Here is an 18,187-nt window from a genome sequence, read left to right on the forward strand (position 1 = left end):
GAAGGATATCATGTTTGGTAAGGTGGAGGGTCAGAGAAAAAGAGGAAGACCCCCAAGGAGATGGATTGGCCAAGTGGCAGCATCGATGGACTCAAACGTGGCAACAGTAGTGAGGTTGGCCCCAGATCGGGCAGTGTTTCATTCTGCTGTGTATAAGGGCGCTATGGGTCGGTACCGACTCGATGGCACCTAACAACAACAACGAGTAAGCTTTGAAAGAGGGACGTGGTGGTGGCTCAGTGGTAGAATTTTTGCCTTCCATGCAGGAATCCTGGGTTTGATTCCTAGTCAATATACCTCATGCATAGACACCACCCATCTGTCAGTAGAAGCTTACATGCCGTGATGCTGAACAGATTTCAGATTAAGAGGAACTAGGAAGAAAGGCCTGGAAATCTTCTGAAAAAAAAACCTGCCAGTGAAATCCCTATGGATCACAATAGTTAGTCCCTTTCTGTACAGGATTGCCATGAGTCAGGGGGTGTAGGCTTGATGATGGCTAGCAACAGTAATATTATTGTCACTAGTCAGGAGTGACCAAAACCCCCAGGCACATTTCTAGAACCACTATGCTGTAAATTGGAGATTCCCAGAAATCAGTGGGTAGCTGAAGCCTTCCTTAGGTGTGCCTTCCTGCTCAGACCCACTGCATTCCACATCCATCACAGCAAAGAGATAGGAAGAGCCTGGAGCTGAGAATTGGGAGCCTTGAGATCACTCTTCTGTGCCAAAATAGCTGTGCAAGTCACTTGTGCCTCCTGGCCCTTCACCTTGCAGGGATGCTGCTTCCTTCTGCAGAATTAAAACAAAGTGACCACTAGGGTTGAGTCCCACCTAAACTACCACATCACCAATTCCCAAAACCACATCCCACACCTCACACTGAAAAAGAGGTAGGTAAGAATGCCTACCTGTAGACTAGAAGCAATTTCCCTTCACAGGGCTAACTAAGCAGTGAGTTTCCATGCTGGTCACAGAATCCCTTCTCCCATGCTAAAGGTCTAGACACATGCTATGAGCAGGAACAAAGGCAAACCCACTAGTCTGATCAGAGCACAGACCTGGCGCACTTGCCTGAATCGCCTTGCTAGGCAGCCATGCTATAGGCGAGCAAGATTAGGATAATCCTGGGGCATTTGCTTGTTAAGACCCTTATACAAGAGTGGAGAGCTGAAGAAAAGCCCCGACCGTAAGCTGACAAGTTTGTGAGCACAATGTGGATTTGTTCAAGGCGATTTCTCCAGCTAAAAGGATAAGCTCGACAGAAGCCTTAACCTGTGAAGTATCTTTCAACTACAGGTTGGGAAGCTGGGTGAGCAGGAAACAGTCGCAGGCAAAGGTGGTCTCATGGCCCTTTAGAAGGCTATTAGGGGAAGGATGGAAACAGGCCCAAAGAGCTGCCCACAGTGAGTGCTTAACAGGCTGGGGTGGTGAGGGGCTCGTTCACTGGAGGCAGTTACTTAAGAGTCTGCTTAGATGTGCTTTCTGCTCAATATTCCCTCATCCCCTCCTGTTGACCCTCCAAGACCCCTGCTCTCCCTCTTCTGCTCAAAAGCAAAGCCCAATTGATTGATTCTGTTAAAGAAAAAGAACTGAGAGGTTTGTTGTAGCTGTAAATTGGAGCTCCCCTCTTCCAATGACAGCAGTCCAGAGGCCATCCCTGAGCTAGTGGCTCTGAGAGAGAATTCTCCTCAGTAAAGGACCATTCACAAGAACCCGGCTCTAGCTTCTCAGAAGTCAAGGGATATTGAAAAGAAGCTGGGGTGGGAGAGATTCCTCCAGCCAGGCCTTCAATGGGCCAGGTGTATAGAACTGTAACACACAGCATGCCTCTCCATCTCGCTGTCCCCAAACCCTAGACATCCCCGCCCTGGGCTTGTTCCTGCGTGAGCAATGCTGCCGTGACAAATCCACATCTCAGAGGCGTCCCTAGAGAATCTCATGATATGCTTACATCACACAGCCCAGAGGCTGCACCAAACCAGACAGATTCTTAAGTCACTGCCCAAAACCTCCAGTCAGGTCAGGGAGGAAAAGTCACTGGGGAGGTGAAATGACTCAGGACTTTAAGGTGAAACATAAAGCTTTGCAGAGGCATAAAGCAAGAAGATGATATTTAAAGAAACCCTTACCTGTGGTGGGGTGAGATAGGTTCCTAGTTCATTGACGCCATTAACTGCTTAGTAATGTGACCTAAAAGGGAAACCTAGTGGTGCAGAAGTTAAGCACTCAGCTGCTAATTAAAAGGGCAAAGTTCAAACCTACCAGCCATTCCACAGGAGAAGGATGTGCTGTCTGCTTCTGTAAAGATCACAGTCATGGTGACCCTATCTATAGTTTCCTCTCTGCCCTATAGAATTTCTATGAGTTGGAATCAATTCAATGTAAATGGATTGGATTTTAGTTAAATGTGACCTACACAGTCCCTGGATGGTATGAGTAAATGGTTTGCACTTGACTACTTAACCTGAAAAGATTAACAGTTCATACTCACCCATATGTACTGCAGAAGAAAGGTCTGGCAAGCACTTCGGTAAAAACTTTAGCAAAACCCAATGGAGCACAGTTCTGGTCTGACATGCATGGGATTGCCATGAGTCAGAATCAACATGATGGCAGCAGGTTTAATGTGACCTGAGACTAGACTGGACTATTTTCTACTACACAGTGAAAGCTCACCAACTCAGGGCCACATGTGTATAGGTCAGGATGCTGTCAGATGCTACAGGAGACCATTCTTTGAAAACCAAGGTGTGTGAAGCAAGTGCAGTGTATTATTATGACGAGGCAGTTGAACTGAAAGCTCTTTAAGCACCCTCTCTTGCACAATGAATGAAACCATGGATGGATGAGTTCATTCCCCCAATTTTGAATACCTAAAACGTTCCATTCACATGTAGGAATGGCCTCATTGTACCTATCACTTGTACTCTCAGACTTTCTTTTTCATGTTTTCAGAGACATCAGTAAGAATCAGATCTCGGACATCGCTCCGGATGCCTTCCAGGGCCTGAAATCGCTCACATCGCTGTAAGTGTGAAACAGAGCCGCGGGGAGGGGAGGGCAAAGCACATCTGCCTCTATATTTTTCAAGTAGTGTTTACCAAGGCTTTATGTTCCCTTACACACTTGTGCCAATCTGGTAAAAGAAACAAATATTTCTTCAGGAGAAATTGATCCTGGGGAATATTTCTACAACCTAAATGCATTATTTTTATTGATTAAGTGCCCAGCAGCTTTCCCAGTTATTGGCTTCTCATTCGAATGCATCTTCTACTCTCTGCATGGCCCCCTCCCTTCCCACAGCTGCATAGCACTGTCTCCAGGGAAAACAAAATAGGAGAGAACTGTAATACATGTTTATTACTGGTGTGCCCATTTCAATGCATTTACCAAGGAGCGACCTAATTTTCTTCTAGTTTTCAAGATTTCTCTTTCGACCAACCTCATAACCATAGTTCTGAGAAAGCATTCACTCTCTCTTATCTACTTCCTTGCCTTGATTTAAAAAACTCTTAAGCAGCCCACTGGGAGAAACCACAGCCTCATCCATTTGGTGATGACTCACAAGGGTAGGAAAGTGTGGGGTTTTGTCCTGATCCTGTCAGTGAATCATAGTTTGGCATAGAGAATGTCACTTGGGTTAGCTGTATGTTTCCTCACAGGAAAAATTGGTATGGTGATACTCTTGCTGCCCAACCCACATTCTCCTAGAAAAGTTATAATTAATGATGACCATGACCACAATTGTTGTTGTTGTTAAATGCCATTGAGTTGGTTCCGACTCATAGCGACCCTGTATAGGGTTTCCAGGGGGCAGCTGATGGGTTTGAACCACTGACCTTGCAGTTCAGACCAACCTGTGGTCACGTGCACTATCCTGCAGTGCCACACTGGAGGTAGTGGTTATGTGCTGTGGAGTCAGTTCCCATTCATAGCGACTCTGTATAGGGTATCCAGCACTGTAAATCTTTACGGGAACAGAAAGCCTCTTCTTTCTCCCACGGAACAGCTGGTAGTTTTGAACTGCTGACCTTGCTGTTTGCAGCCTGATTCATAACCACTACGCTACTGGAGTGCCACACTAGGATTATCAATAAGAACTATCAATTGTTGACAGCACTCACTGAGCACTTGACATTTCTGGGTAGTGTAAATAAACAATTAAGTGCTTAGTTGCCAACCACAGGTTGTCAATTCAAGTCTACCCAGGTGTGTCAGAATCAAGTCTACCCAGGTGTGTCAGAAGAAAGGCCTGTTGAACTACTTCCAAAAACTCAGCCGCGGAAAACCCTATGGAACACAGCTCTACTCTGACACACATGGTTCACCATGAGTCGGAGTGGAATCCACAACAACTGGGTTTTTTGTTGTTGTTGTTTTTTATTTACTGAGTGCTCACTGTGTACCTGGTACTGCTCTAGAGTCTTGCAGGTTTCATCCCCACAAGGATCTTGTAATGTAGAATCAATTGTCATCTCTCTCTTACAGAGACTGGGTTACCTAAGTTCCACAAAACCCGGGATTTTTATCCATTTTGATCCTGGCTGTCTCTTAGAACTATGTAAACAGTACCTGGTACATAGTTACTATGCCAAAAAAATTTTTGTTGAAGAAATGAATGTAGCTTCTCTAAAGTCCACAGGAACAACTGGGAGATTTGAGCTGAGGAGCCCACACCATTGGTCCCGATACTAGGCTACCCCTGAAGATACTATGAAATGAGTATCTTCTGGAAGAATAGCAAGGACACCCAGAAATAGGTTATTCACATCTTGCTTCTCCATACAACCTGTCTGCTTAACTTAGGAGTCAGAAGATAGTAAGAGATATACTTTTTTCCCACTGGGAAACGACTGAGAACAGGGCTAGGGAAGTCTCTGGTTTAGCTGCTGCCTGCTGCTTGCAAAGTAAATTAGTTTCATTTATCGAATGGAACATCTGGCTAGGATATCAAAGACAGGATTGTGTGTGAGATTAGTGTCTGCTTATTGTGCTGAAGATGGAGAAGGGAGAAGGGGCTGCCTGCCACCAAGCTCCTCTCCCTGCCCTTCTGTCCCTCTTGTCTGTTTGCCCTCTGCCATAATTGGGAACACTCTGGGGAATATTAAGATGCTTCCTGTCTTTCAGGAAAAGAAATTTAAAATCCAATAGTCAGTCTGAAATTGACATGCCACTGGCCAATTCTGAAATATATTAGGGCATTGTTTAGAGGGAGTGCTTCTCCCCCTTAATTTATTCATTCATCCGTTCAGTTGCTGCTAACTATGTGTGAAGACTATTCTAAGCACTGAGACAGAGCGCTAGTGGATAAGTCTTATAGGTACTAAGATGAAACTGTAGGATAAGCACTGGACTGCTAACCACAAGGTCAGCAGTTCAAACCCACCAGCTACTCAGCAAGAGAAAGATGAAACTTTCTGCTCCCATAAAGATTAATAGCCTCTGAAATTCTCTCCCTGGTTGCTGTAAGTTAGAATCAACTCAGTGGCAGTGGGTAAGTGGGTTGTTGTTGTTGTTGTTATTGTTGTGAAGTGCCATCAAGTTAGTTCAGACTCATAGCAACCCTGGATAGGGTTTCTGAGGAGTGACAGGTGAGCTTGAACCACCGACCTTGCAGTTCAAACTGACCTTGCAGCCCAGTGCATTAACCTGAAGCCCCACGCCTAGGTAAATGGGTTGTTGCTGTTGTTGTTGTTGTTCAGTGCCGTCGAGTTGGCACCAACTCATAGCGACCCTATGCACAGTAGACTGAAACACTGCCTAATCCTGGGCCAACCTCACTACTGTTGACACACTTGAGTCCATCGATGCTAAGTGCCCTGAATTCCCTAGTGACCCTGTTAAGTGACCCCTAGTGGCTCCCCAGTGTCCCTGGTGGTATTGAACTACCGACCTTGTGGTTCACAGTGCAGTGCTGAACTTACAAACATACCCATCCCAAAATCAGAAGTGGCCAAGATAAAGGGTTTGAGAGTCTTTACCCGGTATCTGGATTTATTCATTCAATCATATGACAAATTGTTATTATGCTAGTCCTTGTTTCATTCCAGGCTCCAGCGGTCCAGCTACATACAAGCCACATAATACCACCACACATTTAAGGGCATGAGGGCACAGAAAACTTCTGAATAAATAAATCTATATAACCTAGAATGTTCAGGAGTAGAATTCTCACTTTCAGTGGGGGAGACCCAGGTTCAAGTCTTGGTCATATGCCTTGAACGCAGCCACCACTGGTCTTTCAGTGAGACTTGTGTGTTGCTGTGATGCTGAACTGGTTTCAACAGAGCTTCCAGATTGAGATGCACAAGAAGAAAGGACAGGTAATGTTTCTCGCCCATTGAGAACCCTGTGGATCACAATGGTCTGATCCACTCTTGGTTAGGAAGTGGTGCTGGACAAGGTAGTGTCATTCCATTGTGTGTGAGGTCACCATGAGCCAGACCCAACTTGACGGCAGCTAACAACAACATAATGTGGCGCCATGGTAGGTGTTATGAAGAATTGGAAGCAGGGTGACAGGTGGGATGGGAAAGGCGAAAATCATCAAATGGATTATTCAGGAAAAGTCTCTCCTCTCAAGGAGCTGTTTGAACTCAGGTTTTAAAGGTAGGAAGAAGGCAGTTGAGGAAAGATCTGGGGAAAGTTGGAAAGGCTACACACAAACACCATATGGTGGAGGCAAAGTTAAGTGTCTCAAACCCCTGAGCAATGCATATCAGTGTTCCACCTTTATTGTGCCAAATGGAGTAAGATCACAGTTTCTCTGCTTGTCATAGCTGATGTCAGGCCTTCTAGAGCAGTGGAAGCTGGTGGCATGGCTTTAGCCATCAGTGAGTGGTCTTGACCCACAAGACTCAGACGTAGCCCAGACTGAGGACTGAGAACCTTCACCCCAGGCCCCCACCTCACTGTGCCAGAGCTCCTGACACACTGGAAGTTCTGTCATCAGCCAGGATGAGCAGACAGACAGTGGCATTGCTGCATTTGTCACAGTGCCTGGTGGACATTAATATGAATTACAAATGGGAGCCTGAGCCATCGTGCTGACTTTTATTTAGTCATTAATTTGTTGAAACATTAATGAAACACAGCCACAGGCTAAGGGAGACACTCTTTACTCCTGATGGTGTCTGGAAATGGGGGGTTTAGTTTATTGCTCCATTTCCTCATCCTAATATTTTACCTCCTCAAAGAAGCATAATTGTGTGGATTTGCAATCCAAGTGGGGATTGAAAATTGCATTCATGGAGGGCACCTTGGGGATCAAAAAAATGAGCATGCTCCTTAGCTGAGTTCCCTTCATTTCTGAGGAGGCTGGACCCATGAGACAGTGAAGTCTGTGCTTAGGCAAGAGCAGGGAGAAACCCACAGTCCTCTCCGCTCCTATACTGAAGACCAGCAAGAGCAGCCACAGATACACTGGGGGGTAGACTTTCCTGGCTTCATGAGGCTAGTCACCCAAGACCTGGCCCATGGAAAAGAGACTGAAGTATGAGGAAGATGAAGATGTGAAAGAGAAGGGTTAAAAGGATCCAGAGTTCCTGGGTACCTGAAGTCCAAAGAATAGAAAAGGGGGATAAAAAGCAGAGGCTGTCATTGGTCTGACACAAGAGTCCTTTCTTCTGAGTTTGTCCTGAAAGCCAATCCTTGACTCCGCAGCCCCTGAGTCATCTGCATATGACCCCAAGTGCCCAAAGCCCTGGTCTAGAGAGAAGATTAAAGGACTTGGCTCCAAAACTCCTAGGATGCAATGGGGTAATTAAAAGGAAACGTCCTATAGGCCAGACTCAGCCTGATCAATACCCATTGAAGTTAAGAAGACACAGGGCCGACCAGCTTCCCACACATTTATTTATTGCCATGGTGTGAGTCATATTAGCAGCTCAGGGGAGATACCACAATGGGGCTGATTTTTCCTGTTGTGGATTATTGATTGGGCTGGGCTGCCCAGGAGTGAAGCAGGATGCAGCCCATTCTCCTTGCCTCCCACACGCCCTCCCCTCTTGCCCCTGGCGGCACTTCCTGCCTCTGTCTCACTGATTCCCTAGAGGGGTAAATGAGAATGAAGAGATTGACTTGGACCCAGGGACACTGTTAGAAAGATCCCCATGCCCACTGGAGTCTATACTGGAACCGTCATGCACTTTAATTGCTTGTGAGGGGCCCAGGGAAGAGGTGTTCTGAGATTCTCCCTCTGAGTGAGCTAACAGTTAGCCAAGGGGCCATCCTTCTATGTGAGTGGGTTCCAGTGGTCTCATACCCACAATGCCCTGTATCTTCTCCTGCTTTCTTTCAGGGTGCTCTATGGGAACAAGATCACTGAGATTGCCAAGGGACTGTTTGATGGACTGGTATCACTACAGCTGCTGTAAGTAGAAGTCTCATCACGGTTTGTGTCTCTGGGGCTGTTGGCAGGCTCTGTCCTGAACACTTTGAGCAAAACTCTGGCAAGTTCTTTTGACTTGATGCATTCCAAAAGGAAAAACAAAATTGAGTTATCCACCCCTTGCCTTCACCACCTGTTTGTGCGTGTGTGGAAGGCTAGTGGGAAGGCTAAGGACAATAAGATCAAGCCTAACGATACAGCTCAGGACACTTAGCATGACCCACTACCCATAGGGCTAGAAATTAGGAAGCAATGAATAATCCTACAAGGGGAAGCATCTTGCACGGATGTTCTAGGGACTGAGGAACTAAAATACGCTTGTACCAAATTCAAAGCTGTTGATAGACATGTGACCTTGAATATGAGTTGCTGGTGGAAGGGTGGTAGGGACCTAATTAGAGAAGAGCATCATCAGTTATGGGGTGACTCTTTCTGTGTACAATATGGCTGAGGGGGAAAGCTTCATTTGATTTACAGGAAGATTCGCTGCCTCAAGTTTTAAGCTCTGATATTTATTTGCGTTTATTTCATTCTGGTCATTTGAGCTTAAATGTTTGAGGAAGATAATTGAAATTGGATGTGGAGAGGCTAGAAAAGGAATTAAGCTCATACTCTATGTTAAGATTTTACGATTGTGTAAGAGTTTTGTCTGGTTTATATGAGGTGGCTTCTGTGGGTGTAGGAGTTTGTGTTTGTACCCACACACGTCTGTGACTTCTCTATGATCATCTGAGTACTATTGGTACCTGTGCAAAGTCAGTTTGATCTTGAGTGCCCTCTGAGCAATGGAGAACACCAAGTCTCAGTCACACAGCAAAATGGGTATGGAAACTCGTGTAGAATTTGTCTGGTGCTGTGGCTCTGAATAGCACATGGTGTATGTTTCAGAAGATGTGTGTCTTAGTTACCTGGCGTTGCTGTAACAGAAATACCACAATTGGGTAGTTTTGAAGAACAGAAATTTGGGAGACTAGAAGTCCAAATTCAGGGCTCCTGCTCTAGGGGCAGTTTCTCTCTCTCTGTGGTTTCTGGGGGAAGAGTTCTTTCAGTTTCTGTAGATTGGGGCATTCCTTGATTCGTTGGAAATCTCCATGTATCTTCTTGTTTGCTGCTCTGTGCCTAATATACTTTTTTTATATCTCAGAAGTGGGTATATTTAAGACATATCCTACACAGACACACCCTACCTACATGGACTCAGGTGTGGCACTATAGGATAAGCACTGGACAACGAACCACAAGGTCGGTGGTTCCAACCCACCAGCTGCTCCTCAGAAACCCTATGATGCTGCTGTTAAGTGCTATCGAGTCTGTTCCAACTCATAGTGATACTGTATAGGGTTTCTAAGAAGCAGCTGGTGACTTTGAACCACCCACCTTGCGGTTCAAACTGACCCTGTGGTCTAGTGCTTATCCTACAGAACCATACCAGGACGCTCAAAAACCCAGTACAGGATGGTGATGAGTCAGAACGGACTTGAGGGCACTTAACAAACAACAACTACATAGATATGGCCTCATTAACAGAACAAAGAAAGCCCTGTTTCCAAGTGGATTCCCACAGGTATAACCTCCTGCCTTGGAGTCAGTTCCAACTCATAAAACTGCTCCATAGGGTTTCTGAGGCTATAAATCATTAAGGAAACAGACAGACTCATTTTGCTCTCAAGGAATGATTAATGGATTTGAACAACTGACCTTATGGTTAGTAGCCCCATGCTCAAACCACTGCACCACCAGAGCTCCCTCCCATGAGTATAGGTGTTAAAATCTCAGTCGATATTTTGGGGGAACACAGTTCAATCCATAATAGTGTGCATCTGAATATAGATAGGGGTGTATGTGTGTCTTTTTTAAATCACCTCTAGCCAACAGACAATGAAGAAGGGGCCTAGCATCCCCAGATTCCCTGATGCAGCTAAGAGAAGCTGCAGGAAGCCAGGTGGGTCCTCAGCAGTGAGTGGGAGGTGCAAGACCAAGGATGGAGTGAGAGAGGTAGGAATGTATCTTACCTGGCTGATGCCCAAAAACTCAAGTGAGACTGACTCATGGCTAGGAGCCCCAGCTAGTTGCTGACCTTTATCTGGATTGACTGGGGAGCTCTACCTGGTCACTGGCCTTTGCTTGAATTAGTTATAGAGCCTTCCTAGTAACTGATAAGAAGTACAGGAGCTGGCTTATTCAAACCCTGGAACCTCAGGGCTGGATTGTCCTGAGCGAGAGTTCCTTTGAGAGGGTATTCTCTGAAGTTACCCGGATTGATGAAGGGAGAGACACGCTCTGTTTCCAGGACCTGCCCAGTGTCATCTGTGTAATACCTTTCCCTAATACATAGCCTGAGTTTCCCCACATTGATCCTGAGTTGCATCCCCAAGTGCATGCTGTTACTTCTGCATGGTATGTAACCATGAAATGTAAAAAAGAATTCCTGGTGAGACTTTCTTCTAGTCCTTTCCTTGTCTCATCTTCACTCCCTCCCCTTTATCTGTCCTCTGATCAGATCCCCAGATGGCTTTTGGTGATGTGAGTTGTACCAGGCCAGATGCCTAGCAAGTTTCTGGACAGCATATGCATCATAGCAGTAACCAGACTCATTTCCATGGAGAGGAAAATGTTCTTTTTCTCTGAATCTGCATCTTGCCTCACCTCATCTCCTATCTCCTTGGTTGTATCACTATGCATGTCTCTACATGTGCAGACTCAGGTACAAAGGTCTCAGCCCTCAGTAGCCCTTTAAGGCTATTAGAATGACAAGCCAGCAGTATGTGGGGAGCTGCGTTTTTCACAGATGGTGTTCTTTGCTTGCAGCAAGGAAACTGTACATTGTAACTGTGACCATAAGGGTAGTTAACTGCTATTAATCCCTTGAAAGAATAATAACAGTAGCCTCCTTCCTTGAGGTGGATTTGCAGGGGGTGTGTTCCACTGGGCTGCCATGAATGCCCTTTAAAACCTGTGTGTCTGTGTACAAAGGAAAATACCTTTGCAAGCATTAAGGAAACGCATAAGCTAATGTGTGCCTAACTGCCTAGCACATAGAGCTCTGGTTACTCAAGCTGCTAATATCAAGGTCAGCAGTTTGAAACGCCAACTGTTCCACGGGAGTAAGATGAGGCTTGCTGCTCCCATAAAGATTTACAGCCTCAGAACCCCTATACAGGGTCTCTATGAGTGAGAACCATAGACTCATAGCCACCACCACCAACCAACAGCCTACCACAGTTCCTAGCATGGAGCAAAGACTGGAGAAACACATACTGATGTTAATACAACTAACAAAACTTTGCATAGACTGGAAAGCCAACTCCAGTTCACTGTCTTCAGTTTTCAACAGGTAGAATTGAACATCTGTAAAGACAAAGACCGTCTCCTGTCTCTTGAGATCAGGAGTGGAGGTAAGTCAGACAGACTCCCTTTCTGGAAAGAACCAACCCCTGAGGCCTGGGTCACTGTCATTGGTTTTTGACCTGCAGTTGAGCGGCTAGAAAGTGGGCCCTGATTAGATCTAATTTAACGTTCAGCCCACTGTAGATTGGATTTCTCCTTGTTAGACTGGAGACACTCTGATAAGAAGGCTCTTATTAGAATGCCCCTGTAGTCTGGGTAATTTCCTTTCCTTTGACATGAAGGCTTGTGTGTTTTCTTCTCTTTCCGGCTCTCTCAAGTTCTGTAGAGGTTCATGGCAGAGCCAAGCCTTTCTGCCACACACAGTGGTCCTAGCTATTTCCTCTCTTTCTCTTGTGATACTGCCAGCCATACAGCCAGGACACTATAAGTAGTTTGCCCTGCTGCTCCTTCCTCGTTTCTCTGGACTTTTCTCCACTCCACCAAGTGGTTTACGTAGCACGTTCATTCAGGCAGGTGGCCGACACTAAGTAGAATATCTCAGGTTTAGAGTTTCACAGGTGTTAAAGTAAATAGGTCCATATGGACAAATTTCCCCAGTCTAGGGAGATGCCCCTAAACCTGACACCCTGTCCTCTGGAGCTTCATAAGAGTTGCTTCTTTTAGTTCAAGTTCCACAATCTTAGAATTCAAAGGGACATTAGGAATCTGAGCACAGACAGCCTTCCACCAGCTGGTGCAGAAATCTCCCGATGCACTCAGACCAAACCCCCCTATTGCTCATATGCTGATGGCTCCTGTGATAAGTCGTCACTGCAAAGTTATAAGTTCTTTCTTATATTAAACTTCAAGAATGGCTTTGGAGAAACTCAGGAAAGTCTGTTAGCACCGTCTTCAAATGTTCAAAAATATCTAGTATGTCTCCTTATCATTAACTGTGAACAGGCTTTGTTCCTACCATGCTTTCAAACCGGTTCACCCGTGGCTGAAAAAGCACAACTGGAATGACCCAAATTTTTAAAATTTGAATGATTCAGAATGCTCACCAGAGAAACAAAAGTGACAAGTCGAAGTGCTAGAATGGAGGACTCGGGAGAGGTGCAGTGAACCCTTTCAGGAACCTGACTCAGGAGATGGAGTTATTGCCAAAAGTGTGGGGAGTCACACAAAGAACCTTGTTTGAGCTGGACACCAGCCCAGCAAGAATTTTCTAAGAAGGAGATTCTAACAGAACTTTGACGTGTAATTTTCCCATTCTGGTTAGCATTCCAGTTCACCTGCATTTTTAAAATTCAGATTTGTTCTGATGTGACTGAACCAGGCTGAACTGGTTCAAAGTCCTAGTTCCTACAACCATTCATCATATAATCACACACGTATAATCACACATGTATAATCACACACGTATAATCACACACTCATTGTTGATTACTAACAACTCTTCTTCTTTGTGGGAGGATGCCAGGAAGTCTGCCAACTTCCCTCCTTAGAACAGGCTGCTAGCGAGTGAACTTGGACAAGAGGAAATATGTTAAAAGACTTTTTCCTGAACTACTAAGAATTGAACTATCCTCAAAGGAGGCATCTAAGAACCCAGGGTTAGAATAGGATGTGTCACTAGGCATGTGACCTCTACCCCAAGGATGGAAGCAGCTGAATTACCAGAGAAGTGACCTGTACTCTTCTCACAAGCTCCTTCCTCCTCCTCACTTTAAACTCCTAATCAATGTTCTTGCTCATCTCCATCCCCCAGCTCCCTGAGGCTCAGAGGCTCTGGGACAGCTAAGGAGATGGTGAGCATTTGTGGGCAGCTGGGTGCCTCAGATCCCTTGCCTGCAGGAAAGTGGTCAGTGTGTCAGAGGGTTGTAATTTCCTCCTCTGATGGACAGCTGCAAACTGTGCTCTACCAGCTCCCCCAGGGAATAAAGAGCATGCATTTAGCCCTCATTGATTGCATGCATGCATGGGAAAGTCACCTGAGTAGGGAGTACTGTCATTTGAGGTGGAAGCTTTTATGTAAATGTTGGCCTTGATCGATTTTAAACCTGCTCCAGGAGGTCTTAAACCAAACCCGGCTGTCTTAAGGCTGGAATACATTAAGACAAAGGAGGCACCTGTTGTTCAGCTTTCTTGGAAAGCAGACAAGACCATTTGAGGAGCTTGAAGTTTGCCAAGCAACATGCCAATTACAGGGCAGTGAGTAAAACTTCACTCTCTGTAGTTCACTTTCACTCTGTAGCTGTTTGAGAAATGCTACTACTGCCATTGTTGTTGTGAAGCGCTATCGAGTCAGTTCCCACTCACGGCAACCCTGTATAGGGTTTCTGAGGAGTGACTGGTGGGTTTGAACTGCTGACCTTATGTTTAGCAGTCCAGTGCTTACCCTACAGCACCACACCAGGATTGCTGCTGTTAATAATAGCAGCAAACATTTATTGAATAATTAATATGCTACAGGACATATGCTAAGCAATTTCCTACGCAGTATCTCATGTCATTTTTATAATGCTTGTTGGTGGTGGTGTTATTTACCAATGAGTAAGCTCCAACTCTTGGGGACTTCCTGTACAATAGAAGGAAACGTTGCCTGGTCCTGTATTGTTTTCATAAATATTGATATGTTTTACAGACCATTGTTGCGGCCACTGTGTATTCTGAGTGTCTTCCAACCTAGGGGTTCACCTTCCAGAACTTTATCAGACAACATCTATTGTGATCCATCAAATTTTCAGTAGCTAATTTTCAGAAGTAGATTGCCAGACCCTTTCTTCCTAGTCTTTCTTAGTCTAGAAGCTCCACTGAGATCTGTCTACCATGTGTGATTCTATGGGTACTTGAAACACTGGTGGCACAGCTTCCAGCCACATGCAAGTCACCATAGTCTGAACATGGGTGACGGGCACCGGTGCTGAGTATGATATTGCTGAAAGATCCATTTTACAGAAGTGAAAACTGAGGCACTGAAGGGTTCAATATCTTGGCTGTTACCATTAAGCATGTAAATGACAGAGCCAAGACTAGAACCCTGGCAGTCTGACTCCAGAGTCCGTACTCTTTACCACAATACCACTGTGTCAGAGAGTTCCGCTTTAGTCCCAGTGTGTGATACACAGAACCACAATTCCTCACTGACTCAAGCCAAGGAGAAAAAGCTGCTGAACTAACTAACCATTAGTTAACAACTCTTGTTACAGTGTTTTATCCAGGGTCATTGTCTTCACCATTCTAATGTTTGTCCTCAGCCTGGACAACTGCTCATGTTTTAAAGAGACTCAGCTGAGGAGAGATGATGCGAATGCTCTCCACCAGAAACCAACTTACTTGGTAACACATGACTAGGGGATGGCTCTTTCTCCTGTGAACCTGGTTCCTAAAGAAACTCCCTGAGAGACTTACATTGTGGAATCATTTCATGCTCGCTCACTGAGAAAGTGGTTCCCACCTCTTAAGCACTGCTTGGGAACCATCTGTCAATCAGATAAGAAAGTGGACATGCTAGTGGCTGTTGGGGGTGCAGGGGAGGCTACCCAGTTACAATGGGTGCGGCCTTGTTCTCCTGATAGCAGTTGGCTCTCCCTGTCTGGTCTGTATAATTCTCTTGGGAACGTGCACTTGTGCCTTCTTCTGATGCCTGCCTGTGTCAGTAGGTCTTGCTTTTCAGACAGGCCTCCCAATGGATCTCAAAATCACACACAGAAAATGCATTTGAGATGTCCCTCAGGTTAGGAATCACCATGACAACCTTCCACCCAGGACAAGCAATGCATTCATTATTTGGAACACTTTGCCCCTCATTTGGACCTGGAGGATACTTCCTGTGTCCTCTAATGAGTGTGTAGCACGAGGTGGCGCAGAGCAGTCATTCCCAAGCATAGCAAAGATTCTGGGCTGTGGGTTATCTGGCATCCTGATACCACCAGGCTCCTCCCCATATCTGGCCTCACAGTAAGTCTATGGAGGTCAAAAGTAAAGCCCTCATGTTTAATAAGGGAATGATGAGAACATGATCAAGAAAATGATTCTTATTACAACTAATGGATAAAGAAATTCAGGTGACAGAGGGTTAATTCTAAAGAACTCATAAAGAGGGGAGGGATATTAAGGAGGGAGGAGTCGATATCTTGCAGGGCTCAGAATAGTTCCCATAATTGACATCCCCACAAACCATGCCAATATGTTCCCCACAAACCATGCCAATACGTAATGGTGGTAAATACTTTCAGGAACACAGCAGCCACTTTACAAAAAAAACCTTTGTAGCCTGTTCTTTAAAAATTCTTTTTTTACTGGAAGAGACAGAGAAGGGTTATGCCAAACAGCTGTTGGTAACATCATTCTCCTCTGATTTAATTTGCATCTCAACAATGTATATGAGATAGAAACTAACTCCCCAGCTTTGTCTTTGCAAAATGAGGCTCCACAAAGAAATCCCCGTTGGCAGGAGCCTGGGCCCCTGGGTCTTTTCCTGAAGGGCTTCACCCTGTCCCCAGAAAAAAGGACCACTCCATACTTTCTTGGCACTGGTTTTCTAATAAAACTTGCACTATGGAGATTGGAATATGCTTTTGGCATTTCCAGACAAACACCATATGAGTATGAGCAGTAATAGAACCAAGTGTCTTCCCGCAGACCTATGGACAGGTGTGGAGAATATAAACACCACCCAGAATGATAGCTCTGAGCCACTGAATCAGCATGTGAATTACTGGAGTTGCCAAGGTGATTTTAATGCCATTTATCATTAAGCCTGACTCCAGATGTTTGTGTTTTGCAAGCCCTACAGCAAAGACCGGTGAGCCTCAGGAGAGTTTTTACCAAGATGTGGCCATGGGCAATAGCTAAAAATGAGGCCCGGGAACTGGGGTCCAGATAAGCGGTCTTCTGCCCCCATTGGCCTTTCCAGGGAGACTTGGGGTGGTAGGTCCTTTTTACAAACCAGGTGAGCCTCACTGTCACTTTTGTGTCTTGTGGTCCATACCTCATGTTAGCCTAGAGCCTGAATGTGTGTAGGAATGAAGCTGTTTAAGCTCCTTCAAGTGACAAGAACACCTAGCACTTTTCTGGGCAGACCATTCCTATCGTGGACTTAAGTTCCACGATCCTAAGTTAGCCTTGGTGGTGGTGATTGTGTGTGACCCTGTCAGTTCTGACTCATAACAATCTTATATAGGGTTTCCAAGGCTGCAAATCGGTATGGGAATAGAAATCTTCATCTTCCTTCCATGGTGCCACTGGTAGATTTGAACCACCAAACTTGTGGTTAACAAGCCAGGACTCCTTCAAGTCAGCGTAAATTGCACAAATGGTTTTCACTTGACTATATACTAACCTGGAGTCCTCGTGTGGCACTGTTGGATAAGCACTGGGCTGTTAATCACAAGGTTGGCGGTTCAAACCCACCATCCGCTCCTTAGAAACCCTGTACAGGGTCACTATGAGCCAGAACTGACACTTAACAAATGGCATACTTAACCTAAAGGTTGGTAGTTCGAACCCACCTAGCATCTCTTCAGGAGGAAGGCCAGGTGATTTGCTTTCATAGAAATTATAGTCAAGAAAACCTATTGTTTTTGCTAAGTGCCCTGGAATCTGTTTTGACTCGTAATAACCATGTATAGGGTTTGCAAGGTTTTCAGTCCTTTTGCGAGAGCAGAAAGCCTCATCTTTCTCCCACAGAGTGTGGTGGGCTCGAACTGCTGACCTTGTGGCTCCTAGTCCAGTGCTTATCCTATGGATCCACTGCACTCCCTGTAAGAAAACTCTATGTTGTTGGGAGGTGCTGTCCAGTTTGTACCAATCCACAGTGACCTTACGCACTACAGAACTAAACACTGTCCAGTCCTGCATCAGTCTCACAATCGTTGCTACTCTTTGGTCCATTGCTGCTACCACTGTATCAATCCATCTCATTGTGGATATTCCTCTTTTCTGCTGACCCTTCACTTTACCAAGCATGTTGTCCTTCTTCAAGGACCGGTCCCTTCTAACAATATGTCCCAAGTTTGAAAGACAAAATCAGGCCATCCTGGCTTCTAAGAAGCACTCTGTTTGTACTTCTTCCAACACCTTAACCCAAATGCATCAACTCTTCTACAGTTTTCCTTGTTCATTGTACAAGTTTCATTGTATATTATACAAGTTTCATATGTATATGAGGCTAATGAAAATACCATGGTTTGGTGCAGGCTCACCTTAGTCCTCAAACTGATGTCTTTGCTCGTGAGCAACATATTTGCCTAATGCAAGACGTCGTTTGATTTCTTGACTGCTGCTTCCATGAAAACCTTAATAGGGCAGTTTTACTCTGTAACACACATGTCAGAAGTGACTCAATGGCAACAGGTTTAGGTTTCTGGTTTGTTCTTTTGTTCTGTTTTGTTGGTTCAGGGTATTTTATTTCCCCTAGTTTTGTAGCTCTCAATGGTTCATGTTTCCTGCCTTGCTTTTCCT

General features: G+C 45.2%; 1 protein-coding gene across 1 annotated transcript in view; it reads left to right on the forward strand.

The window, feature by feature from the left end:
- Positions 1–18,187, forward strand: part of SLIT3 (slit homolog 3 (Drosophila)) — a 939,392-nt gene that overhangs the window by 778,084 nt on the left and 143,121 nt on the right. Inside the window, exons 11-12 of the mRNA XM_006864834.1 lie at positions 2,959–3,030; positions 8,303–8,374. Coding sequence (XP_006864896.1) covers positions 2,959–3,030; positions 8,303–8,374 — 144 coding nt within the window. The remainder of the gene's footprint in view (positions 1–2,958; positions 3,031–8,302; positions 8,375–18,187) is intronic.

The sequence above is a fragment of the Chrysochloris asiatica genome, unplaced genomic scaffold, assembly GCF_000296735.1.
Source record: "Chrysochloris asiatica unplaced genomic scaffold, ChrAsi1.0 scaffold00071, whole genome shotgun sequence".
Lineage (NCBI taxonomy): Eukaryota > Metazoa > Chordata > Mammalia > Afrosoricida > Chrysochloridae > Chrysochloris > Chrysochloris asiatica.